The 27527-nt window shown below is 48.3% G+C and overlaps 2 protein-coding genes across 2 annotated transcripts in view; both read right to left on the reverse strand.

Moving 5' to 3' along the window:
- Positions 1–397: 397 nt before the first annotated feature.
- On the reverse strand, positions 398–8826 carry LOC122946509 (transforming protein RhoA-like). The gene is made up of 5 exons (XM_044306196.1): positions 8737–8826; positions 4818–4975; positions 4468–4588; positions 3357–3487; positions 398–1531 (listed from the first exon to the last, which is right to left on the reverse strand). The coding sequence occupies exons 2-5, from the start codon at positions 4971–4973 to the stop codon at positions 1358–1360; spliced, it is 582 nt and encodes a 193-aa protein (XP_044162131.1). The 5' UTR covers positions 4974–4975; positions 8737–8826; the 3' UTR covers positions 398–1357.
- A 2079-nt stretch (positions 8827–10905) lies between these two features.
- Positions 10906–27527, reverse strand: part of LOC122946641 (ubiquitin-like modifier-activating enzyme 1) — a 28178-nt gene continuing 11556 nt past the window's right edge. Inside the window, 23 exon segments of the mRNA XM_044306390.1 lie at positions 10906–11811; positions 12880–12980; positions 13185–13286; positions 13369–13560; positions 13918–14010; positions 15223–15257; positions 15260–15310; positions 16435–16624; positions 16707–16781; positions 16871–17066; positions 20956–21020; positions 21492–21562; positions 21565–21687; positions 22636–22801; positions 23533–23688; positions 23834–23914; positions 24346–24456; positions 24534–24710; positions 24799–24945; positions 25033–25130; positions 25227–25359; positions 26543–26633; positions 27140–27246. Of these exon segments, the coding sequence (XP_044162325.1) occupies positions 11676–11811; positions 12880–12980; positions 13185–13286; positions 13369–13560; positions 13918–14010; positions 15223–15257; positions 15260–15310; positions 16435–16624; positions 16707–16781; positions 16871–17066; positions 20956–21020; positions 21492–21562; positions 21565–21687; positions 22636–22801; positions 23533–23688; positions 23834–23914; positions 24346–24456; positions 24534–24710; positions 24799–24945; positions 25033–25130; positions 25227–25359; positions 26543–26633; positions 27140–27246 (2697 nt within the window). The 3' untranslated portion in view covers positions 10906–11675.

The raw sequence follows: 27527 nt of genomic DNA on the forward strand, positions 1-27527 counted from the left end.
AGAAAGTAGCTCCCCCCCCCTCCCGCAAATTCTGGACTACCTCTCTGATCTATCTCCTCTGCATGTGTCACCTTGTTTAATACATGTGAAGGTATTCAGGAACACAACTTTGTGTGGTGCCTCGCACCTCTTCTTCCTGGACCATACCCTTTAAAGGGGTTGTCTGGGCTACACCAGGATAGGTCCCCAGTATCAGACCGATGGCTGCCCGAAACAGATGATAAGGTGGCAGACCCCGTGTACTCTGATCCATACACGGTGTAGTGGCCGTGCTGGGGTGCAGTATGCCGGCGCGTGCTACCCGAGGATAGCGCATCAATACTTGTAGCCCAGACAAACCCCTTAGCCCTTCTTTCGTTTGCCTGCCCGCCATAATCAGTAAATCCCAGAGGCGAGGTACTAAACATGACTACACAGCTTTATTGTGAAATTCTGCTTGCTGAGAAAGGGTGGATTCAGTAAATCTTTATGAAAACGTATCAACATTAAAAGAGGAATAAAATTAGACATCTTTAAAACGCACAAAAACAAAAAAAAAAATAATAAGCGATGGCTAGGCCCAAACATCGGGGAGAGGCGATATGGCACAGAGACGCTGCGAGCTCCGCACTTCTGCAAAACCACTTCCTTTTTCTGTTTCTTAACCCAATCCTGACATCGGAAGCACAGGGGCTTGGCCGGCTGAACGGTGCCCTCTGTGAGGCAGTGAGGAGCTTCCCAGAGCTCTTGAGGTGTTGTGGAACTACAGATCCCAGCAGGGCTTGCAGTAGCACAAAAGCTGAAGAGCAAGTTGCCCGTCTCTGCTTTCGATGAGTCGGCCCGGCTCGCTCACGTACAAACATCTGAAACATATATATATTTGTATATATATAGAAAGGGAAGATCAGTTTTTTTTTTGTGAAGCAGAATAAAAATCCCCCAAAATTCTGCTACCGCGGACCCCGAAAACCAGCGGAGGGGGTCAAGGAAAAACATGGCACTGGCACGTCGCCCCAGAACTTGCAAAAGATGTCCCCAACTCCTTAAAAAAAAAAAAAAAGTCCTAAAAAGTATGGCACCTGAGCTCGACAACGTGGTCCCCGTAGGTGGAACCTGCAGAGCATGGCACCGACCACGTCTCATGGTGCGGGAAGGGGCGGCAGATGTTGGCGTCGCCTCCCCTCGCTGACCTCTTGGAGGGTCCTTTGCAGTAAGGCAAGTGTGGCTGACATAGAAGGAGTGGTACACCGCTTCATCACCGGCCCCCTCGTCAGCCCAAGGTACAGACCAGGGCTGGATGGGCAGAGAGCGGAGAGAGGGCGTGAGGAAGGGGGGCGATGGGGGGGAGGTGGTCTTTCTTTTGCAGTTTGGCCGCACTTTACAGGAGATTGCACGTGGTCTTCTTGCGACCTCTCTTGGCTTGTAAGGCAGCTCTTGTCGCCATCTCAAACACTTCTCGCACACCGTCCTTTGTTTTAGCAGAGCATTCCAGGTAGCCAAAGGCACTGATCCTATTCGCCATATCCCTGCCTTCTTCTGGCTTCACCGGCTCCTGTACAGAGAAACAAGGTCAGCAACGTGCATAGTTCTACAGGATCCACCCTTCTCCCATGTCCCAGCACCGACCATTCCCCAACAGCCCCCCTGAGGCTAGCATCGGAGCTAAAGCCCGCCCAGCAGTGCCGGTGACATCACCGGGCTTCCTGGCAGCCCCGTGGAGAGCCCGGTATGTCACTGTATTGCCCAAAAATGCCTTTGCCCTCCGATGCTCAAGTCAGGGGGGCTGCCGGGGTGAAAATGGAGGTATGTTCAGCTCTGAACCCGGACAACCCCTTTAAAGAGAACCTGTCACGCTGCCTGAACCATGGGCAGCATGAAATCCCGACAGCCTCCCTGGTTACAAGCAGCCATGTTGTACTGCGGCGTTTCGGGGAAAAGAGCTGGGAACAGGGAGACGAGTCAGGGGGGTGGCTCCCCACCCAGTATGGCGGACAGGTCTCACCCTAACATACGAAAAGACAGACCTGTCAATCTAACTGAGCTAGGCCCTGAAGTGGCCGCGTTAGTGATAGGGAGTCGGTGGTTCAGACAGCTTGAAGCTCCTGACTGCTTCCGTTTAAAGGGGAACTCAGCAGACCTTCAAATTCCCTACAGAATAAACTCTGCAACAGACCTCACCATCAGAAGTGACCATGCTGGACCCTTCTGCTGCAGGGCTCCTTATGTCCTACATGACAACCGAATACTCTGGACTCCAGTGCTACGTCTCTTAAAGGGCACCGTTTCCACTACTGACCACATCGACGTCAATCTTGGCCCCAGATCTCCCATAGCAAACTGGAAATGATGCAGATATTTCCACTGGCATCCAACCATGTAGTCAGTACTTTGTCTGCATAGGAGGGGACCCCAAACCGCTCACAGCAGGCATGCTCAACCTGCGGCCCTCCAGCTGTTGTAGTTTTACCAAAGCTGGAGGGCCGCAGGTTGAGCATCCCTAGCTTACAGCAGGGTGAGTAATGTGCTGGTCGTATGCACAGACACTGCATTAGTGCCCTAGTGTAGCCCCCTTAAAGGGGTTGTCTAGGCTAGGAGAAGGCAACCCCTATGACCCTAATATGTGTGGTCCATTTACAAAAAAATCCACTCACCCGTCTGCAGTCCCACGCTGGTGCGCCAAGGAAGTGGTTCAGTGACCGCTGCAGTCAATCACAGGCCTCAGCAGTCACTGCTACGTTACAGAGGTTCAAGCAGATGTGACCCCTGAACCAAGCCACTTCCTGTACCTGTGGGGACCAGATGCAGTGGCAATGGGGTTGGGGGGGGGGGGGGGATTTTGTATGGGCCACACGTTAGAACAATAGGGGTTATTGGCTCCTAGGCTGGACAACCCCTTTAACTAAGCACCCGACCTCCATAGGCTGCACTAGGTGAGAGGCAGACACTTCTGAGATCTCTGTGCTGTTCCTCTGTCATTCCTCCTGGAAATGTATAACTAAATTGACAACTGGGTGTATGTCCATATACGGTCTGACAAGGTATAGGGTAATCACCCAGTTGGAATAACAGAGGAATAACAGAGGAACGGCACAAGGCAGAAAAATAAATAAAGATGCTCCAGAAATGTCCTTACATGGGGGATGCAAGTAGTCACTAAAACAGACGTGTTAAGAGAGGGGACGAGTCCTCTTTAAAGGGCTTCTCCAGGTTTCCAGTGTCTAGAAGAGACTGAAAAGCCCTCCCCTGCAGATGCCCCCGGTGACTACCTCCCATTTATTTATCAGAGCACAGACATCCCCTTTAGTGTACTGAAAGGCTTTCCTTTAGACCCGACTACTCCCACTACGACCCCTCCGTGCCGCCGGCGCCGCTCCCACCTGCTTCATCTTGGCCAGCTCACGCCGGGTGTGCTCGTCATTCCTCAGATCCTTCTTGTTTCCTACCAATATTATGGGCACGTTGGGGCAGAAATGCTTCACCTCCGGAGTCCACTTCTCAGGGATGTTCTCTGGAAACAAAGTATCGTTATTTCTTTAGTACAGAAACTCAAGGTCCCAAATGACCTCTGTCTATAGGTGCGAATGGGGCACAACCAGACGTCGTACAAGATTCAGCATACGGGACACTGGCTGACCTGTTACATGTGCGCTCGGCAGCTGAAGGCATCCGTGTTGGTCCTGTGTTCATATGTGCCCGCAGTGCTGAGAAAGATTATGTTTTAATATATGCAAATGAGCCTCTAGGAGCAACGGGGGCGTTACCATTACACCTAGAGGCTCTGCTCTCTCTGCAACTGCCATGCCCTCTGCAGTTTAGAAGTCAGGGCCAGGCAGTGAAAATGTGATCACCATCAGCCATGTCAATAAAACTGTAGTCGCAGAGAGAGCGGAGCCTCTAGGTGTAACGGCAACGCCCCCATTGCTCCTAGAGGCTAATTTGCATTTAAAAAAATGCGGGCACATAGGAACATGGGACCAACACAGATGTCTTCAGCTGCCAAGTGCACATGTAACAGGTCAGCCAGTGTCACAGACCACAGCAGTAAAGCAGCACTCCGGCCCCTTCAATCTCAGAATCGGAAGAGGTCCGTCCCCACCGATGGCCTATCCTATTTATTTCCTATGATGGGACCACCCCTTTAATGTATGGCAAATTTACAGTCTGCAAAATACAGATACTGTGCGTGTTGCATCTGCACTTTTTGCGGATCCATTGATTTCAAAGGGTCCGTATTTTGCAGCCCGGCATAGGACATGTTCTATCTTTTTGCGGAAAAGACATATGGATGCGGAAAGCACAGAGGTGATCCGTATGCTTTCCGCCTCCGTACGTCCGTTCCGCAAAAAAAAAAAAAAACACAGAACATCTGCAAAAAATGCAGACCACGGATCCATTGAAATCAATTGGTCCGCAAAAAAAAAAATTTAAAATGGAGGCGGCACACGGACCGCAGAATGGATATGGTCGTGTGCATGAGGCCTTACTCACCCAAACTGTCAGGGCTGTCAATGGAGAAACACATGAGGATGACATCAGTATCCGGATAGGACAGGGGTCTGAGACGATCGTAGTCCTCCTGGCCGGCGGTATCCCACAGAGCCAGCTCCACCTGCAAAAAACCATCATATGACCACAGTTCTTAAAGACATATTGATAGCATATTGGTGGGGTCTCTACTCCCCACCATGCTGAATCTTCTAAAAGGTGCTATGTCCTGCAGGAGCGGATCCAGGTACTGAACTCGCAGAGTATAGGTGGGTCACCTATAAGCGGGCGGAGGTTCCTTTGCATCGCACCCCAGACCCCTCCTGTGATGAAGCCCCCTCTCTTATTCTCACCTGTTTGGAGTCGACCTCGATGTCAGCCACATAATTCTCAAAGACGGTGGGCACGTAGACCTCAGGGAACTGGTCCTTGCTGAATACGATGAGCAGACAGGTCTTACCGCAGGCGCCATCACCCACAATGACAAGCTTTTTACGTATGGCAGCCATATCTGAGGAGAGAAGGGTAGGGCATGTAACAAACAGCATAGACATCCTCCATGTGTCCATACTAATGCTGATCCAAATATACTCCAGAGCTGCACTCGCTATTCTGCTGCTGAAGTCACTGTGTACAACAGTACAGACCAAAAGTTTGGACGCACCTTCTCATTCAAAGAGTTTTCTTTATTTTCATGACTATGAAAATTGTAGATTCACACTGAAGGCATCAAAACTATGAATTAACACATGTGGAATTATATACATAACAAAAAAGTGTGAAACAACTGAAAATATGTCATATTCTAGGTTCTTCAAAGTAGCCACCTTTTGCTTTGATTGCTGCTTTGCACACTCTTGGCATTCTCTTGATGAGCTTCAAGAGGTAGTCACCTGAAATGGTCTTCACTTCACAGGTGTGCCCTGTCAGGTTTAATAAGTGGGATTTCTTGCCTTATAAATGGGGTTGGGACCATCAGTTGCGTTGTGGAGAAGTCAGGTGGATACACAGCTGATAGTCCTACTGAATAGACTGTTAGAATTTGTATTATGGCAAGAAAAAAGCAGCTAAGTAAAGATAAACGAGTGGCCATCATTACTTTAAGAAATGAAGGTCAGTCAGTCCGAAAAATTGGGAAAACTTTGAAAGTGTCCCCAAGTGCAGTCACAAAAACCATCAAGCGCTACAAAGAAACTGGCTCACATGCGGACCGCCCCAGGAAAGGAAGACCAAGAGTCACCTCTGCTGCGGAGGATAAGTTCATCCGAGTCACCAGCCTCAGAAATCGCAGGTTAACAGCAGCTCAGATTAGAGACCAGGTCAATGCCACACAGAGTTCTAGCAGCAGACACATCTCTAGAACAACTGTTAAGAGGAGACTGTGTGAATCAGGCCTTCATGGTAGAAGATCTGCTAGGAAACCACTGCTAAGGACAGGCAACAAGCAGAAGAGACTTGTTTGGGCTAAAGAACACAAGGAATGGACATTAGACCAGTGGAAATCTGTGCTTTGGTCTGATGAGTCCAAATTTGAGATCTTTGGTTCCAACCACCGTGTCTTTGTGCGACGCAGAAAAGGTGAACGGATGGACTCTACATGCCTGGTTCCCACCGTGAAGCATGGAGGAGGAGGTGTGATGGTGTGGGGGGGCTTTGCTGGTGACACTGTTGGGGATTTATTCCAAATTGAAGGCATACTGAACCAGCATGGCTACCACAGCATCTTGCAGCGGCATGCTATTCCATCCGGTTTGCGTTTAGTTGGACCATCATTTATTTTTCAACAGGACAATGACCCCAAACACACCTCCAGGCTGTGTAAGGGCTATTTGACCATGAAGGAGAGTGATGGGGTGCTGCGCCAGATGACCTGGCCTCCACAGTCACCGGACCTGAACCCAATCGAGATGGTTTGGGGTGAGCTGGACCGCAGAGTGAAGGCAAAAGGGCCAACAAGTGCTAAGCATCTCTGGGAACTCCTTCAAGACTGTTGGAAGACCATTTCAGGTGACTACCTCTTGAAGCTCATCAAGAGAATGCCAAGAGTGTGCAAAGCAGTAATCAAAGCAAAAGGTGGCTACTTTGAAGAACCTAGAATATGACATATTTTCAGTTGTTTCACACTTTTTTGTTATGTATATAATTCCACGTGTGTTAATTCATAGTTTTGATGCCTTCAGTGTGAATCTACAATATTCATAGTCATGAAAATAAAGAAAACTCTTTGAATGAGAAGGTGTGTCCAAACTTTTGGTCTGTACTGTATATACATTACTTATCCTGTACTGATCCTGAGTTACATCCTGTATTATACTCCAGAGCTGCACTCACTATTCTGCTGGCGGAGTCACTGTGTACATACATTACTTATCCTGTACTGATCCTGAGTTACATCCTGTATTATACTCCAGAGCTGCACTCACTATTCTGCTGGCGGAGTCACTGTGTACATACATTACTTATCCTGTACTGATCCTGAGTTACATCCTGTATTATACTCCAGAGCTGCACTCACTATTCTGCTGGCGGAGTCACTGTGTACATACATTACTTATCCTGTACTGATCCTGAGTTACATCCTGTATTATACTCCAGAGCTGCACTCACTATTCTGCTGGCGGAGTCACTGTGTACATACATTACTTATCCTGTACTGATCCTGAGTTACATCCTGTATTATACTCCAGAGCTGCACTCACTATTCTGCTGGTGCAGTCACTGTGTACATACATTACTTATCCTGTACTGATCCTGAGTTACATCCTGTATTATACTCCAGAGCTGCACTCACTATTCTGCTGGTGCAGTCACTGTGTACATACATTACTTATCCTGTACTGATCCTGAGTTACATCCTGTATTATACTCCAGAGCTGCACTCACTATTCTGCTGGTGCAGTCACTGTGTACATACATTACTTATCCTGTACTAATCCTGAGTTACATCCTGTATTATACTTCAGAGCTGCACTCACTATTCTGCTGGTGGAGTCACTGTGTACATACATTACTTATCCTGTACTGATCCTGAGTTACATCCTTTATTATACTCCAGAGCTGCACTCACTATTCTGCTGGTGCAGTCACTGTGTACATACATTACTTATCCTGTACTAATCCTGAGTTAGATCCTGTATTATACTCCAGAGCTGCACTCACTATTCTGCTGGTGCAGTCACTGTGTACATACATTACTTATCCTGTACTGATCCTGAGTTACATCCTGTATTATACTCCAGAGCTGCACTCACTATTCTGCTGGTGCAGTCACTGTGTACATACATTACTTATCTGTACTGATCCTGAGTTACATCCTATATTATACTCCAGAGCTGCACTCACTATTCTGCTGGTGCAGTCACTGTGTACATACATTACATTACTTATCCTGTACTGATCCTGAGTTACATCCTGTATTATACTCCAGAGCTGCACTCACTATTCTTCTGGTGCAGTCACTGTGTACATACATTACTTATCCTGTACTAATCCTGAGTTAGATCCTGTATTATACTCCAGAGCTGCACTCACTATTCTGCTGGTGCAGTCACTGTGTACATACATTACTTATCCTGAGTTACATCCTGTATTATACTCCAGAGCTGCACTCACTATTCTGCTGGTGCAGTCACTGTGTACATACATTACTTATCCTGTACTGATCCTGAGTTACATCCTGTATTATACTCCAGAGCTGCACTCACTATTCTGCTGATGACACAGCCTCCGTTCAGATGACATCATGCATAGGCATGGCTATACACAATGGAGGACAGCACCAGCACAGCAGACAAGTGTTCAGCCTGAGTTTGGGGATTGACTTGGTTTCTTAACTCCTCCTGCTGGGGTGGAGCTGGGAGTTAAAGGGCAGGTCAATGGTGGACAACCCCTTTAAGCCCAGGGTGATAGCAGCCTTCCAGCTCATAGGTGTCCTGGGCCTGACATCAGAATTGTGTATTTCCTACTCCCCTAGCCCCGCCCACACGTCATGACGTCATTCACACCTCACGACGTCAGCATTCCATTACTTCCTACTAAACAGTGCTCCCTTTCACAATCAGCCCCTGAAGCCGATACATGACTTCCCCCACACCCTCCCGTGACGTAATGCACCTTTCTGCCGACGTCATCTGACACACACACATATACAGGCGGGAAACACCCTAAAACCCGAATCCGCTTCGAAACAAAGAGCCTAATACTCCTCAGCGACTGCTTGGTGCCAAACTAGGGCCCCGGTTCAAACCCCGTCCCCGTTAAGAGCCCACTTACCTTCCGCTCTGTCCCGCTGCTTCCACCCGTCCGATCAGCTGTGACGTGTCAAGCATCCGTTCTCTCTGCCAATCAGAACGAGCACCGCCCAAGACTGACAGCTCGGGGAGCCAATAGAGAACAGGAGCGGAGGAACGCCCGAGTGACAGGAAGAGGATGTGATTGACGCCTAAAACCATCCAATCAGAAGCCTGACAGGCCCGCCAGTGCATGGTGACGTACAAGAAGTGCGCGGGTCACATGACCTAAGCGATGAAGTCGCCATTTTTATTTAGGCCAAAAGGAAAAGCAGGCTGTAGATATCCCTTACACTACCGTCACATCACTGCGGTTCTGGAACTGTAGACCGGCCATATTCACGGCGCATGCGTGAGCCGCTATATACATTGCGTTTTATGTAATATGCTCCCAACCATATGAATGGGTAACCTTTCACCTACTTTCTGGGCGGCATTCACACATCCTCATCACTGCCGTTCATTTGTCCCCATGTATCGATATTAACCTCACAGACGACTTCTAATCATTGCTGCAAAAGAAATCTGTTCTGTACTGTCTGTGGTGCTTCAACATGTCGAAGTGTAGCAACCAGCAGAACAGTGAGTGCAGCTCTGGAGTACAATACAGGATAAGTAATGTATGTACATGGTGACTGCACCAGCAGAACAGTGAGTGCAGCTCTGGAGTACAATACAGGATGTAACTCAGGATCAGTAATGTATGTACACAGTGACTGCACCAGCAGAATAGTGAGTGCAGCTCTGGAGTATAATACAGGATGTAACTGAGGATCAGTACAGGATAAGTAATTTATGTACACAGTGACTGCACCAGCAGAATAGTGAGTGCAGCTCTGGAGTATAATGCAGGGTGTAACTCAGGATCAGTACAGGATAAGTAATGTATGTACACAGTGACTGCACCAGCAGAATAGTGAGTGCAGCTCTGGAGTATAATACAGGATGTAACTGAGGATCAGTACAGGATAAGTAATGTATGTACACAGTGACTGCACCAGCAGAATAGTGAGTGCAGCTCTGGAGTACAATACAGGATAAGACTACTTTCACACTCGTTTGGTGCGGATCCTTCATGGATCTGCACAGACTGATCCGTTCAGATAATACAACCGTCTGCATCCGTTCAGAACGGATCAGTTTGTATTATCTGTAACATAGCCAAGACGGATCAGTCATGACCACCACTGAAAGTCAATGGAGGACGGATCAGTTTTCTATTGTGCCAGAGAAAACAGATCCGTTCCCACTGACTTATATGGTGTGCCAGGACTGATCCGTTTGGCTCCACTTTTTCAGACGGACTGCAAAAACGCTGCAAGAGCGGACTGAAGACTGAACGGAGGCAAACTGATACATTCTGAGTGGATCCTTTTCCATTCAGAACGCATTAGAGCAAAACTGATGCATTTTGGACTCTTGTGAGAGCCCTGAACCGATATCTCAAACGGAAACCAAAACGGTAACATAATGTATGTACACAGTGACTGCACCAGCAGAATAGCGAGTGCAGCTCTGGAGTATAATACAGGATGTAACTCAGGATCAGTACAGGATAAGTAATGTATGTACACAGTGACTGCACCAGCAGAATAGCGAGTGCAGCTCTGGAGTATAATACAGGATGTAACTCAGGATCAGTACAGGATAAGTAATGTATGTACACAGTGACTGCACCAGCAGAATAGTGAGTGCAGCTCTGGAGTATAATACAGAATGTAACTCAGGATCAGTACAGGATAAGTAATGTATGTACACAGTGACTGCACCAGCAGAATAGCGAGTGCAGCTCTGGAGTATAATACAGGATGTAACTCAGGATCAGTACAGGATAAGTAATGTATGTACACAGTGACTGCACCAGCAGAATAGCGAGTGCAGCTCTGGAGTATAATACAGGATGTAACTCCGGATCAGTACAGGATAAGTAATGTATGTACACAGTGACTGCACCAGCAGAATAGCGAGTGCAGCTCTGGAGTATAATACAGGATGTAACTCCGGATCAGTACAGGATAAGTAATGTATGTACACAGTGACTGCACCAGCAGAATAGTGAGTGCAGCTCTGGAGTATGATCTAGGACTGGTAGACGATGTAAGGCATTTATATATGGCGCTGATATATAAAGAAGAGATCGATGTGTCAGAAATTAATTCCTCTCTTTTTTTTATTATTTTTTTCAGATTTCAAACACAGTATAAAGAGACATTTCTACAAGAACAGCAGTACTGTATTTCTCATTACACTAAAGCTCTATCTCACTGCTCTTCAGCCCTCAGGTCACCGGCGTGGTCTGGATGGTGTGGGCAAGGCAAAAAGAAAAGAAAAATTTATGGTATGCTCCCCATGCAGCTGGTCTTACACGTGAGGGCACAGACGTCTCCAGCTTAATTCCCAACAACCAATAACCCTCCTTCCAGCAGATGGCGCCACATGCGGCAGGTGCACTAAACGACTAGCGGTACAAATACATGGAGCAGGAAATGTCATCGGCGGCTGGAGCCTCTCGGAAAGAATGGCTGAGGAGACTGGACAGGTTTGGGAGGGGGAGTTTGGGAGTAAGCACCTCTAAAGGGGTGTTGGAGTGCAGGCGAGAGGACAGGGTGCTGGTTAGTTGGATCTAAGTGTTAAAAATGGTCATGTACAGAAAATGATCACAAACATCACATGATACCAGACAGGTGATAGGATTACATTAAGATGAGTCGTGCACCCCCCCCCCCCCCCCCTTAGTCATGTTCCCTTCACCACACTGAAGGGTTAATAGCAGTAGAAGAGTCAAACTCCCAAAACTTTTTTTTTTTCCTTTTTTAATTCCTTAAAATTCACCCCCCGCCCCCCCAAAATCCTGTGCCCATTTCCGATCTGCTCCAGCTATCCCTTCCCCAACGTGCACTGCAGCTGGAGATCTGGTGGCCCTCAACGGATAGTGTAGCGGACATAGGGGACCTCCACATCCCCTCCGTCGTCGTCATTGCAGCAGAGCTCGAACACTAGAGCTTTCACGTGTCTCCCGATCTTCTTCCTGGAAACCTTTGTGACAATTTCGGTCATCCTGCAAGAGAAGAGATACCACAGAGTCACATACAAGTCAGGAAAGCCCTCACCCAGCAATCGGCCGATTCTCGGGACCCCGCCCCCAGCATTCGGCCGATTCTCGGGACCCCGCCCCCAGCATTCGGCCGATTCTCGGGACCCCGCCCCCAGCATTCGGCCGATTCTCGGGACCCCGCCCCCAGCATTCGGCCGATTCTCGGGACCCCGCCCCCAGCATTCGGCCGATTCTCGGGACCCCGCCCCCAGCATTCGGCCGATTCTCGGGACCCCGCCCCCAGCATTCGGCCGATTCTCGGGATCGACTTGTTGAAGCTACCAGCCACCCCCTCAAGCTGCTTTCAACATGAACTTGAGTTATACGGATGCACCAAGTCTAATAGGGAGGAATTCGAAGACGACCTTGTCGCCTCCGTTTAAGCAGGACCAGGCACATGTCTGTTTTATCAACTACTTGCATCCTCTATGTAACAATTCCGGAGCATTTATTCCTCTAGTCTGTGTTGTGCCATGCCTGCTAGAAGTAATGAATGAATTGCTAGCAGTAAGGTCCAAATAGGTGTTACCTGTTGGGGAAGGGGGGAGTCCCTGCACAGTCTGACAGACTGTGCAGGGACACATCCCCAACTGGTAACTCCCATCTAGACCAAAGTACTAGAAATGCACTCCTAACTTCTAGCAGAAAATGTATTCAAAGACCTGTGCCTCCTCTATATGGCGGCTTATGAAACCTCTTAAACCCCCCCCCCCCCAATCTCTGATTTACGTCAGAAAAGCTTTGCAAAGTAGATCATGGTTTGTCCGGTCCAAGGTCCCCGAGCGGTCAGCTGTACGGGAAGTTGTGTTCCCTTCCCCTGAAGCGCCACCACAGGGGAAATTAAACATTACATGGTGCCCAGTGTCACGCACTGACGCTGCGGCGTCCTCCAGAGAGACGGACGCTGTTCGTAGTTGCTCTAAGCTCTGGCCAACAGAGGAGAGCGTGTTGTATAAACTCCGACTGCTCTAGCTCAGGCCCCCCCCCACCAGCTAAAATCATGAAGAAGAAGAAATGGTGGAGGATACTAACGGGAGTTCGAGACGTTCCTTCAGCTTGGCGGCTTGCATGAAGAAGGAGTAGAGCATGGATACTCCCTGCGACAACATTGTGATCTCCAGTTTATGTTCATCCTGCAAACAATAAAACATACCAGGTTTATACATCACCAGCTAGTTAATCAGTGACAGCTAGTCACCCAAGCAGATGACATGGGCAAACCGATTCATGTCTCCCTCACCGCGGGTAACAAAATCGGGAGGCCAAACAAATGACCGCAGCGCTAGGGGACCTTCTGCGGCACCTCGAAATGTCACTTCTACTCCAGGGAGGCTTACCTTAAAGTAGTCCAAAAACTGTTTCAGCGTCATCTCCTCACCGTTGTCCTGGATGCCCTTGACTTCAAACCGGTCCCAGAGAGTCCATTCATGATCGTAGTACTGGAAAGAGATCACACCAGTGCTTAGTGAAGCTCAACGAGAAAGGAAAACGCAGAGTTAATGACGTTGGGCGGCAACTCACCTTGTGCTTCGGTGCTGCGATGGGCTCGGAGAAGCCAAAGAAGGGCAGGGCCAAGTTCATGAAGCCGTTCTTGAAGGACTCGATCTTCTTGTGTCCTTGAACAATCTTGTAGAGCTCCAAACACACGAGGCCGACCACTGCCGCTGTGGTGGTGGCGATTGCGGGAATGATCTTGCCTGCTATCAGCTTGCTCTGCAAAAGGCAGGAGAGGGCTGCAATCAAGGGCAGAACGTAACCCAACCCCGCAGCTCATGCTTTGCCGTTGCAGCTTCATCTTCAAACTGTCCTACTACTAGTCTACAAGCTATAAGGGCCCCAACAGTGTTACTAGACCAGATGCACCAGAAATCACCTTCATGTCGAATGTGACCACGCAGAGCACCTCTGATGGTGGATGTTTGGCGCACGCACTTGGAAAGCTCTTGGCATATCCTTCAAACGTATCCGGTTTACCTCCAGTCGATGCCATGCGAGTGCGCTCTCACTGATATTAGGAAAGGACACTAGACCCATGACAGAAGTGAAGCGCCTTCACACGAGAGCACCTACCTTGTGACGGTCCGCAGGTGGGATGTCATAATTTTCGGCTCGCAAGTTAGAAGCTGCCACAATGAAGTCCATATGAAAGTTTGTGTCATCATCCTATAAGACAGACATTAATTATGAAGGAGCCGGTACTAAGAGGGCGGAATGTGACAGCACCATAAGGCTTCACGCTCACGATGCATCCGTTTTTGTTGTCTGCAAATTACAGCTCCACAAAACACGAATATAGTCCATGTGCACTCTGCATTTATCCTCCTGCGTGTTCTGCCCCATGTTAGAAATGCCAATGTGCGCTTTTTTTTTGCGGGGCTGTGAAACAGGCATACACTGCACAAAAACGTAGACCGGATGCAGACCAAAAATATGGTCGTCTACATGAGGCCTAATCCTAATTATTTGTGGTGTAGGGGGATCGGCCCTTGCCCTTTACCTTGTCCAGAGATGTCATTTAAAGCAGTTTTCCTCATCTCAGACAATGAGGGCATATGGCTAGGATAAGCCCCCATTGTCTGAGAGGTGCGAGTCCCAGAGGTGAAGGAGGGTTTCGTAAATGCAGTCGGCAAAGTGAAGGAGGGTGCACCGCGTATGCGCAACTGCCCTACATTCATTTCTATGGTGGCTGCTCCCGAAAATAGCCGAGCACTGGCTTGGCTATTTCCGTTGGGCCCATAGAAGTGAATGGAAGCTGTGGTCGTGCATTTGGGGATTCTGAAAAATAGCCAAGCAGCACGCTTAGCTATTTTCGGCAGGCCAATAGGAATGCGTGGTGGTGGCCGGACACGGCACTGCCTGCCACCACTTTGCCGGCTGCGTTACAAGAAGTGGGACCCCCACCGATCAGCAATATGCCCCCAATGTGTGAGATGGGAATACCCCTTTAAAAAGGTAGAAAACAGCTTCAAAAGTTCTGTCTCCCTATGGAGGACCTCGGGAATCCATGCCTTCCAGACAGGCCATCAATTAGGTGGCTTGATTATACATGCAGGAGGGGGCCAGCGATTTGTAAAATCTCAGCGCCATGCTTGGGGTAAACTGTCAGATCGGCGGCATGCTCACTTGGCAGCAAGATCCCTACACCACACAGGTTTTGTGCTGGATTCATCCACAGGGGAAATACTCAGATGCATCTGGACAAACCCGAATGTCTTTTCCGCCTGTGGCTGCGAGAGCGCTCAGCACTTGCTAAGTGAGCGGGGTCCCAGTAGCGGGATAGCCCATCATCAGCTGATTGTTACGAGACCCTTCTAATAAAACAGGATTGTCCAAACTGAACAGCCCCTTTAAAGCCAACGTCTGGGATTACTTTACCTTTTCAAAATCGATGGGATACATTTTGAAACCAGAAGACACTCTGGCGTAGGGAGACTCTGCTTCAGCTCCTCTAGGCGGCTGTCGTCTACGAAACAAATCACCCAGTTAGGTCACCAGTTGCGTTGTTCATCTCTCTAAGGTTTCTCATAATGAAGCCATTAACCTCTTGATGGCATCTCTTTATAGACTGCACCTGCTCCGGTGCTGCACTCCCGGAGCCTGAACGGCTTCCCTGTGCCGAGATCAGGGAAGCCATTTGCTTGTGTTAATAGCAGGGGTCTATGAAGAGTTCTATGCTGTTACAGCTGTAGTTCTTATGGAGGCCTGCAGGTGGCAGGGCCATACACTACAATGCTAATTCACTGCAGTGCAAGGGAGAAGCGATCTGAAAATTGCATATTTAAGCCCCCCAGGGGGCTCAAAAAATATATATAATAATTCTAATAACCCACCTTTCCCCATATATATATATATAAAAAAAAAAATAAAAAAAATTGCAGCAATGCCCCAAAACGCATTAAAGGGGTTCTGCACTCATTTAACTGATGATCTATCCTCTGGATAGATCATCAGCTTCTGATCGGCGGGGGTCCGACACCCAGGACCCCCGCCGATCAGCTGTTTGAGAAGGCAGCAGCGCCGTGGCCTTCTCACTGTTTACCGCCGGCCCACTGCCGTCACGACTAGTATCAACTAGAGTGGGCGCGGCTAAGCTCCATTCAAGGGAACAGAGTTTAGCCGCGCCTACGCTAGTTGATACTAGTCGTGACGTCAGTGGGCCGGCGGTAAACAGTGAGAAGGCCGCGGCGCTGCTGGAGCGCCGCTGCCTTCTCAAACAGCTGATCGGCGGGGGTCCCGGGTGTCGGACCCCCGCCGATCATCAGTTAAATGAAAGTGCAGAACCCCTTTAACTATCACAATATAATCGTATTGAAATGAAAAACTATATAAAATGTGGTTATCGTAATTGTAAAAGCAAAACCCATAAAACTGTCACATTTGTTTCTTTCCTATTCCCCTCCATTTGGAATTATTTTCCAGCTTCCCACCATCCTGCATGCGATATTAAACGGTGCCACTAGAAAAGTACAAGTTGTCCCTCAAAAAAAACAAGCCCTCAAGTGGCTATGAGAACGAACACGGAATATCGGCATGTCCTCAAAGGGTTAATACACCCCCCCCTCCTTGCATAAAAATAAAACCTCATACCCAGGGAGGCGTGTGCATTCTGCATCTCTTGGTCAGATACGTGGATTTTTACTCCGGATTTGGGGGTGAACTCTATCACTTTGATAGATTTGAGGAGGTCCAAGACGGCAGCTCTGTCTGTGGATCCAGCAATACCATAGGATTGTGCAAAGAGGTTAGCAGCTGCGAGGACATAATCCAAGTGCAAGGGCTGTGAAGGTAACACGGAGAGCATAAGTCACCCTTATACACCCCACCGCAGAAACATCCAGACGGAAGACGGAAGCACTTACCACGTTCCCATCGTAGGTCAGGGGGTGAGGACATCTTTTGGGGCCAGACCAGAAGGGTGTACCAGTAGAGGTCAGCTAAAAAACAAAAACAAAACCCAGGTGTCGCTACCGATTTTCCAGCGTCCAGTATTTTGATAAGGAGCGCATGGTCAACGTCTGCTCACCTGTTCCGGAGGGAAGTTGTGCAGCAGCTGTCGGATGTTGTTGGAGTACTGGGTATGCCAGTGATTACAGGCCCAGGTCAAGCATTCTGTCCAGCTCTTGGGCCGGTCGGTTATTAGGCTTTTGTGCACCGCCTCAATCACCTCTAAGGGCTGAGAGCCGGGCAGCTTCAAAGTCCTCTCCATGAATTTTGGGTCCCTGAGGACCAATACGAACAGTCATTAAAAACAAGCAGTAAAATCAAAATGAAAAAATAAAATAAACAAAAAAACCCTAGTGCAGGGTCTGAAGGGGTGGAGCGCGACAACGATGCAATAAGCATTTGGGGTACCATTTCTCACTGTGGAGTTGGGGTATGGTGCCCACCAGACCCCCATCAATGGCCTCTCACCTACCAAACCCTGCTCCGTACTGACAAGGGGCAAAAAGCCTGCAGTTGGTTATCTTTTCCTTTTTGAGACGGCTCACGATTTTGCTAATTTCCTAAGACTACTTTCACACTCTCGTTTGGTGCGGATCCGTCATGGATCTGCACAGACGGATCCGTTCAGACAATACAACCGTCTGCATCCGTTCAGAACGGATCCGTTTGTATTATCTTTAACATAGCCAAGTCGGATCAGTCTTGAACACCATTGAAAGTCAGTGGAGGACGGATCCGTTTTCTATTGTGCCAGATTGTGTCATAGAAAATGGATCCGTCCCCATTGACTTAGTTGTGTTCAAAATAATAGCAGTGTGTTTAATAAAGCTCCAAATCCTTCTAATAGCTTCTATTTCCATCCACACAGATGCATTGGGAACACTACACATTCTGTTCCAAATCAAAACATGAAGAAAAATGTATCAAATTTGTGTTGTTCCTCTAAAAAAAAAAAAAAAAAAAAAAAAAAAAAATTAAGAAAAGTGAATATTAGGGTACTTTCACACTAGCGTTTTTCTTTTCCGGCATACAGTTCCGTCACAGGGGCTCTATACCGGAAAAGAACTGATCAGGCATATCCCCATGCATTCTGAATAGAGAGTAATCCGTTCAGGATGCATCAAGATGTCTTCAGTTCAGTCATTTTGACTGATCAGGCAAAAGAAAACCGTAGCATGCTACGGTTTTATCTCCGGCGAAAAAAAACTGAAGACTTGCCTGAATGCCGGATCCGGCATTTTTTTCCCATAGGAATGTATTAGTGCCGGATCCGGCATTCAAAATACCGGATTGCCGGATCCGTCCTTCCGGTCTGCGCATGCGCAGACCTTTAAAAGTGAGGGAAAAAAAAAAAAAAACGGATCCGTTTTGCCTGATGACACCGTAAAAACGGATCCGGTATTGCAATGCATTGCAATGCATTTTTCTGACTGATCAGGCATTTTTCAGACTGATCAGGATCCTGATCAGTCTGAAAAATGCCTGATCAGTCAGAAAAAATGACATCCGTTTGCATACAGTTTGCCTGATCAGGCAGTCAGTTCAGGCAACGGAACTGCCTGCCGGAATCAAACAACGCAAGTGTGAAAGTACCCTTAGACTGTTCAAAATAATAGCAGTGCTGGTCTTCTTTACAAACAGACATTCATTATATAAACGGAGAAATGTCTGAGGATTTCCTTTCCTCTGAATCCCGTCACTAATACTCAGTTGTATACCCGCCGTCTCTGAGACCTGCTGGACGTCTGTGCCGCTCGGAGTCACCACCTTCTGCCCCTGTGACCAGGTTCTCCAGCCCCGGAGGATCGGACTACTTTCCACAGTTCTTCTCCATTTCTTGGTTTTGCCTCAGAAACGTCATTTTTGATGTCGCCCCAGAAGTTTTCTATTGGATTAAGATCCGGGGATCGGGCCGGCCGCTCCATGACGTCAGTCTTGTTGGTCTGGAACCGAGATGTTGCCCGTTTACTGGTGTGTTGGGGTCGTTGTCTTGTTGGAACACCCATGTCAAGGGCATTTCCTCTTCAGCATAAGGCAGCAGGACCTCTTCCAGTATTCTGATGGATTCAGACTGATCCATGATCCCTGGTCTGCGATAAATAGGCCCAACACCGTAGTCTGAGACACATCCCCATATCATGATGCTGGTCCACCATGCTTTACTGTCTTCACCGTGTACTGGGGCTGAATTCAGTGTTTGGGGGTCGTCTGACAAACTGTCTCCGGCCACTAGACCCAAAAAGAACAATCTCACTTCCATCAGTCCACACAATGTCTCTTCAGGCCGTCAATGTGCTCTTTGGCAGATTGTAAGCTCTTCAGCACATGTCTTGTTTCCAGCAGTGGGACTTTGCGGGGGCTTCCTGCAGATCGCTCGGCCTCACATCGGCGTCTGCTCAGTGTAACAGGACTCACAGGGAACTTTACACCTTCTTTCATCTTCCTGGAGCCGATTGCTGGCCGAGTCCTTGCCATTTTGGCTATTCTTCTATCCATTCGAATGACAGTTTTTCCCTTTCTTCCACGTCTTTCAGGATTTGGTCGCCATTTTAGCTGAGCAGCCGATCATTTTCGGCACTTTATATGTTTTCCCCTCTCCAATCAACTTTTTAAAGGGTTTCTCCCACCAGAAATACAGTTATGTAGCTGACTGACATTAGCGATGCGCTCATGTCAGCACTACATAACTGTATGTTTCTGACATTCTTCCCTGCAGCTGTTTTTGTAAAATAAGCACTTTTATTATATGCTAATGAGCCTCTAGGTGCTATGTGGGCGTAAAATCAGCACCTAGAGGCTCCGTCCACTCACGCTTTATCCCGCCCAGGTCCCCTGTTCTGCCCGCCCCTCTTGATTGATGTCACTGTTCCCTGCATCGCAGACGAAATCCCGCGCCGTTTACTATTGTATTTGGCGCATGCGCAGTAAATGAATGATGCGCTCCTGGTGCCGGATTCCTCACTGCGCCTACTACGTCACAGTGAGAAAGTCAGCATCAGGAGAGTGGCCTTCACTCACTGCGCCTGCGCCGAATACAGAAGTGAACGGCACAGGCGCGGGATTTAGTCTGCGATGCAGGGAACAGTGACATCAATCAAGAGGAGCGGGGCGGGCAGAACAGGGGACCTGGGCGGGATAAAGCGTGAGTGGACGGAGCCTCTAGGTGCTGATTTTACGCCCACATAGCACCTAGAGGCTCATTAGCATATAATAAAAGTGCTTATTTTACAAAAAACTGCTGCAGGGAAGAATGTCAAAAACATACTGTAATGTAGTGCCGACATTAGCGCATCGCTAATGTCAGTCAGCTACATAACGGTATTTCTGGTGGGAGAAACCCTTTAATCAAGGGACGCTGTTCTTCTGAACAATGTCTGGAACGACCCATTCTCCTCAGAATTTCAGAGAGAAATGCACTGTAACCAGCATGTACAGCATGTGCTGCCTTCCTTCCTGAAATAAGGGCAATAATTGCCACCTGTTATTCAAAGAATAAATGACCTCACTCATTGAAGTCCACACTGCTATTATTTTGAACAAGTGATTAATTTACACAGAATCAGCAGCTTGCATGTCATGCCTTTCTATTACTCTACTACAACTGCTAGTAAATTATTTGCCATGTAGACAAAGCATTTCTACCAAAAACAGAGATTGATCAGGTTAGTGATGTCTGACTGCTATTATTTTCAACACAACTGTACATTATGTGTCAGAATGGATCCGTTTGGCTCAGTTTCGCCGGACGGACACCAAAACGCTGCAAGCGGAACGGAGCCAAACTGATGCATTCTGAGCGGATCCTTTTCCATTCAGAATGCATTAGGGCAAAACTGATCCGTTTTGGACCGCTTGTGAGAGCCCTGAACGGATCTCATAAACAGAAAGCCAAAATGCGAGTGTGAAAGTAGCCTAAGTCATGTTGCAGGGTCTTGGCCATTGGTTGGCTACTCCCACTAGGTGGCACTAGAGTTTTTTTCTTAGGCGAGAGCCTATATGAAAAGCAGTAGGCACAACACTACAGGTTAGTCATGCCTTTAGAACAAAAAAAAACCAAAAACCGTCAGGCAGAGAATAAATCTGGCTTCAGCAGGAAAATGGCAGTCACTCACCGCACCCTTACCAAGGAGAGAAGAAAAAAAAAAGAAGAAGATTGCAACTCACGTTAAATACTGATTGACATTTTCTGCTGGTTGCTTGAAGAGTCCCTCAAATTCATCCCGAGCCCACTGAAAACCAAACACAGAAGACATGGTCAATTCCAAGTACTAATCCACCTCCATTCACCTCACACAATCGCACCATGTGGTTGCACAGGCAGCTAATCAGGTAGACTGAGGAGGGGCAGGACGAGTCCTAATAGCTGCAAGTCTCTGAGGCAGTTTTTTGGGACAGACTGGGGTCCACTTCCCAGCAGCCCTGCCGATCAGCTGCAGGCTTCTTTGTGATGTCACGTTTAACCCTTCTCATGTCCCTCTTATGCAGCCCAGTCCCATTCAAGTGAAGGGAACTGACCCGCAATACCAAGTACAACCACCATATACTGCATGGCGCTGTGCTTGGTACTGATGCAGAGGCCGTAGGCTGATCGTCATGGGTGCTGGGAATCGTACCCCAAACAATGATGTATTTTCCCCAAGAGCAGACCAGGGCCATTACATATAAAACAGTTTCCCGCAGCCACGCCTCTATCGAATTACCTGTAAGGTATGTTCAATGGCATTGGGGAAGTTTTTCAGGGTACATATAGGTATGGACTTTTCTGGGGGTCCTGGCTTGAGCTGTAGGACTCTGTGAGGAAAGGTATCACAACTTGGACATTCCCTTTGGTTCCTAAAGTTCCAGATTCCAGAAGTGGCTTACGGTAGTACACACAACGGCGGTCCATGTACATCCCTACAGACACAAAATACAGAGAAGTTAGTCATGCCGTCGGTTTGAGGACTGAACTAAATGGTTTAACGCAACTTCTAGTCGCTCCAGCCCCAGAAATACTAGCCCCTATTCAGAGGTAATTCTTTACTAGGATACAGGCATTGCCAAAATAACCAATTAATTTTGCGCCAGAGCAGGCGGGTCTAACCGTGCACTGCCCCCGCCTCTTGTATGTAAAGTGACATTTAGTCATTAGTGGTCTAAACCAATATTCATGACACAGAGATCATTAAAGGGGTTTTTCTGAGACTTATATACTGATGATCTATACTCTGGATAGGTCATCAGTATCTGATCGGTGGGGGCCCGACACCTAGAACCCCCGCCGATCAGCTGTTCGAGAAGGTAGTGGCGCTCCTGTGAGTGCCGTTCATCGGTCACATGTATTAGGAGCCGCTCAGCCTCATAGAAGTGAATGGGGCTGAGCTACGATACCAAGCGTGGCCACTACACAATGTAGGACACTGTGCTTGGTGAGCACGGACAAGGCAGCAGCGTCGGTGCCTTCTCAAACGGCTGATCGGCAGAGATCCCGGGTGTCGGACCCCCACCGATCAGGTACTGATGACCTACCCAGAGGACAGGTTATAAGTTATACAATCCTGGAAAACGTATCGATCCAGAGAGGCAACAAAACTGCCGTATACTAGTAACTGTGTTGGCCCTGCAACTGTAAGGGTCATTCAAATAAAGGCAGAGATACAAGTCTGTCACAAAGAAAGATCCCTTTAAGTGACATCACCTCTCATGCACTACTGCCTACCATAGAAAGGCATCCTAATCTCAAGGTTGTCTATTCAAAACACATGCGTCCTAATTCAATACTGCAGCCTCTCTGCCTACCAGTTGCATCCACGACTCATCTAGAAAATAGGTGCGCTGCCTCTGTATTCCCTGCTGTCTACTTACTGGCATCCACGTTGTCAAGTGCATTGGTCACACCATCAAGCGCTTCAAAGAAATCGTCATCGTAAACCTTCTCGGTGTCTGTGCCCACACGATTCTGGTGTCCTATGACATTCAAGTTTGGGTTCATCTGTTTCACTGCTGCAGCTGCAGTTTCGGATTTCATTTTCTGCAACATGACAGGAAATAACAAGAAGTCAGCCGACTGGAAACCAAATGAGATTCTATGCACTCCACTAGCCCCCTCCCGTACACACGAATGCTCGCCTCAGCCAAGGGTGCATGTGTCTGCAGTGGGAAAAAGGGGGAGAAGCAGCAGGCAGACTCCTCTGGTGGTAGCCCGTCCCTATGAGGACAAGGGATTCGGCAAATTGAAACCCAACAAGCCCGACACTTCTGCCCCCTCAGACATCTGCCAAAATGGACAGGTTTTTTTTTTTTTTTTAAAGGAGGTTTTGCCCCTTTTGAGAGATATTGGTGGGATATCGTTAGGATATGCCACCAAAGTGTGCAGGATCTACCCCCATCACCAGAACAGGACCCCCAAAGTGAGTGGAGAGCAGCCGTGTATGTGCATCGCCCTAACATTAATTTCTATGACATGGCCACAAATAGCCGAGAGCTGGCTTGGCCATCTCCGGCAGTCCTATAGAAGTGAATGGAGTGGTGCCCCTCTCCATTCAGTTCCATGTGACTTCTGAAAATAGCTGAGCACGCTCCCGTTGAAATTAATTGAGAGCATGCCGCTCATGAATGGTACACGCTCCTTCAATTAGGCGGCACGTTCTGTGCGGTGCGGGTCCCAGAGGTAGGACCTGCATCTGACATTGGTGGCATATCCTAGCGACATAGGAATACCCCCTTTAACGCTCTGAAAAGCATCAGTAATGCAGCACTCACCGTAACATCCCAGGATCTGAAGAGGAACTGTCTGTTCAGATTGGATTTTTCTATGGTGTCCATGTCTGTCACAATGACCTCACCGCCTTGTCCAGCCCCCAGGCCTATCATGGCAAAGTTTTTCAGCAGCTCACAGCCAATGGCGCCAGCACCAACCTGCATAGGAAATACCGACCCCAAAATCACTTCCATTTCGCACCAAAAAATAATACACTAATCAGCCCAGCGGGCCATCTGTGTAGTACATGGACAAACTGTGTCCACCGTAACTGAGGGGAGAAAAAGAAGGCATGGCACCTACCAGAAAGTACTTCTGTTTGCCAATTTTCTCCTGAAAGTCGGATCCAAAAACAGCAATCTGCCCATCATACCGAGATTTTTTCTGTTGGGGGGAGTGAAATCAGAATATGTATTAGTAGACTAAAGGCATAAAAGGCGCTTTTTACACAAGCGGGCCCCGCGCATCGGACTCTCAGCACGTGCCAGGGAGAGCAGCTCTCCTGAACTCCAGAGCACTGCCGGGGTCGCATAGCATTATATTGATTTATGATGCTATGTAACCCTTACAGTTCTGGAATATATTGGATAACACTGACAGCATTATGTCAGTGTTATCTAATACATTCCAGAACTCTAAGGGTTACATACCATCCTAAATCAATAAAACGCTATGCAACCCTTGCAGTGCTGGAAGGGCAGGACGGGTGATGTTGCATACTCACAGCGGCGAGTCTGGAGCGTGACACTCGTCTTGAAGGGGCTTAATAAAAAGAGTTAAAAAAAAAAAAAAAAGGTAATGAGGAGAGCACTTACCGGACTGCAGATCTCCTCGTTCAGTAGCGAATCTTCATTTTCTTCAGGCAAGCATTCTAGGGCATCAAAGTACAACCACTGCATGACTGGCATGAACTTCCCTGACAAAGCCTGCAGAGAGAAAGACCATCAGTACAACCAACCAGAGCATAACGACCCGCAGGCAGCCTGCTGGATGCGTGCAGTACCTTCATGGCTTCCTGTGCCACCAAACCTCCAATGAAGGCATTCACAGGGGCAAGATTTCCGGTGGCCTGGAAAGACAGCTTCTTCAGAAGGCTTTCCTTCAGCTCCTCCTGCTTTGCAGATCCGGATGATTTCTCGTTGATCTCTTTGGTTAGGGTCAGAAACTCTTTAGCATCAGTCTGTCACCAATATAAAGATCATTAAAAAAATAAAATAAAAATGGGGTCATTACAAAACTCCCCAACCTTGAATGTAAAAGACCCTGACCTCACTGCGTGGCTTTGGAAGGCGACCATTCTTCTTCTGGAAGGCGTGCAGACCCTGGAAGCCCAGGTGCAACTGGGATGGATGATCAAACTTGGCGAAGTCTGTAATAAGAAATTCGGGTTCCTGGAGGGACTCCTTTAAGGGTTTCTAGACAAAAGACGACAATAAAAAACACGTAGGATATATTTACTGAAGCAGGAAGAGAATATGTCCGACTACAGGTCTGACACTTACAAAGCTGATTTTTTTCGGCATCTTTACTTGGCTGACAATGCCCCCACGGACGTAGTCTGTGAACTTGGTTGTGTCGCAGATGCTGAAGGTGTATGGTCCTGCAGGGAAAGAACAGGGATGATGCAACTCGCAGACACACAAGCATTTAGGGACACGTTACTGCGATACAGGAGACGTATGAAGGACGATCATACCTAGCACTTTGATTTCCACAGGATTATGGTTGTTGAGCTCCGTCATGCCTTGTAATTCAGTGAAAGTTACATGATCGCCGGTTTCAAAGCCGTGCCGAGCCTCATCCAGGCAGGTGACCACGCCGGGGTTATCCTAAGAAAACATACCCCATCGTATCAAACTTTAATGATCACTAAACACTAGGGGTGCACCGAAATTCCGGCGGCCGAAAATATTGGCCGAAAATGGGCCTAATCCATTTCGGCCGATATTGGTACATATCGGCCGAAAATAGCGGGGAGGGACTGGGAGGAGGAGCTGGGGGCCGATGCGTTCACTGTGCTCCGGCCCCCAGCTCCAGTAGTTATAAAATGTGTACAATTAATAAGGATTCTATTCATGAGGCCCCCTCTGCAGTAGAACATTCAATATAGCCACATCCTACTCACAGGGCTGTTATCCTAATGCTGGCCGGCCGGGCAGACGAGCGGCAGCGTCACGACTGACGTCATGTGCCCGGCCTACTTTCTGAATGAAGGAGGCGGCGCAGGCATGTGACGTCAGTCGTGACGCTGCCGCTCGTCTGCCCGGCCGGCCAGCATTAAGATAACAGCCCTGTGAGTAGGATGTGGCTATATTGAATGTTCTACTGCAGAGGGGGCCTCATGAATAGAATCCTTATTAATTGTACACATTTTATAACTAGTCTGTACTGGAGCGGCAATGAAGGGGGGGGGTCTGTGGATGGCACTGTTATGGGGTGGGGGGGGGTCTGTGGATGGCACTGTTATGGGGTGGGGGGGGGGGGTCTGTGGATGGCACTGTTATGGGGTGGGGGGGGGTCTGTGGATGGCACTGTTATGGGGTGGGTGGGGGGCTGTGGATGGCACTGTTATGGGGTGGGTGGGGGTCTGTGGATGGCACTGTTATGGGGTGGGTGGGGGGTCTGTGGATGGCACTGTTATGGTGTGGGGGGGGGGGGGGGGGTCTGTGGATGGCACTGTTATAAATATCATTAAAAAAAAAAGTATTTTAAAAGTATTTGGGCAAAAAGGCAGTTTCGGTTTCGGGTCAAGGGCATCCTGAATTTTCGGTTTCGGACCAGAATTTTCATTTCGGTGCACCCCTACTAAACACACATATAAATGTGGCTCTAATGGCCGCCTCCCTCCTGGGGGGGGGGATTCTTTGGCATATGCACCGGGATCTGTTCATGGCACATATGCCATGTGAATTCAGGCTGTTATTCTGTGCAGCACTGAGGACGGGTCTTTCGGTAGATTTGGGGGAATACAAATTCTAATTTACAACAACCAGGCCCCCCAGGTTTTCATACCTTTGTAATCATAGAAATCATGGCACTTAAGGGCTGCTCTCCATTGGGGTCCAGGACGACCATATCGTCACCAAAGTCACAGAACAGCTGCCTGCAATGGGGAAAACCCAGAAATATTCAGTACAGAAAATGACAGTAAACTCTGCAGAGTCCTGCTACAGTAAAACTCCTTTAGAGCAGGCCGCAGACATGCTATCCTCTGGATAGGTCATCAGTATCTGGGGTCCGAGAACCAGGCCTCCACCGATCAGATGGTTGAGAAGGCACTCTGGCGCTCGCAGCCTTCTCAGCTCACCAAGCACAGCACTGTCCATAGTATAGAGGCTGTGCTTGGTATCGCAGTTCAGCCCCGTTCACTTCTATGAGGCTGAGCTGCGCCAAGGCCATGTGACTAATGAACGTGATGTGCCTAGGGTGTAGGACCCCCCCACCGATCAGATAGTGATGGCCTATCCAGAGGGGAGGTTAGTTTAAAAATCCCCCCCCCCCCATAAAAAAAAACTTTAAAAGGGTATTTTCCAGCCAAAGGCTGGAATGTGTTTGGCTAGAATACGGAAAATACATTCACTGGCTACAGCATAAGCAATAAGCGCTCACCCGAACAAACCCCTGGTGTCGGCCACAATGAACTTAATGCTGTGTCCATGGCAGTAGTCGCCTACTCGTAGCTGCTCGTCTAGTGTGGAATCAGTGAGAATCACAAGCTGAAGGAAAGACAGAAAAATAATGAGGCAAAGCACAAAATGGGAAAAGCAGGTTACAGAGGAAATCCTGACTGGACGTTCCGGAGCAACGTCGTAGCAGGATCCTGCCTGTCAGATCCACAGGGACGTTACCATAAGCTCCAGCAGGTCCGAGTGGTTGGCACATGCCCCATGCCTGGGCACTGACAAGCTGTTTAGTGGGTGCAAATAAACCCCCAAAATCAGCATTGTTACTTCATGTGAAAGAAGCCCAAAATGTTAAGGCTATGGACACCCTTAGG

This window comes from Bufo gargarizans, chromosome 9 (genome assembly GCF_014858855.1).
Source record: "Bufo gargarizans isolate SCDJY-AF-19 chromosome 9, ASM1485885v1, whole genome shotgun sequence".
In the NCBI taxonomy this organism is placed as follows: Eukaryota; Metazoa; Chordata; class Amphibia; order Anura; family Bufonidae; genus Bufo; species Bufo gargarizans.

Bases quoted from the DNA above. Each gene is read 5' to 3' on its own strand.
- LOC122946509 (XM_044306196.1), bottom strand. From the start codon at position 4,973: ATGGCTGCCATACGTAAAAAGCTTGTCATTGTGGGTGATGGCGCCTGC. The intron at 4,589-4,817 runs GTGAGAATAAGA...GGTTTTTTGCAG, and splicing joins TCGAGGTCGACTCCAAACAG to GTGGAGCTGGCTCTGTGGGA. The intron at 3,488-4,467 runs GTGAGTAAGGCC...CTTTGTTTCCAG, and splicing joins TGACAGCCCTGACAGTTTGG to AGAACATCCCTGAGAAGTGG.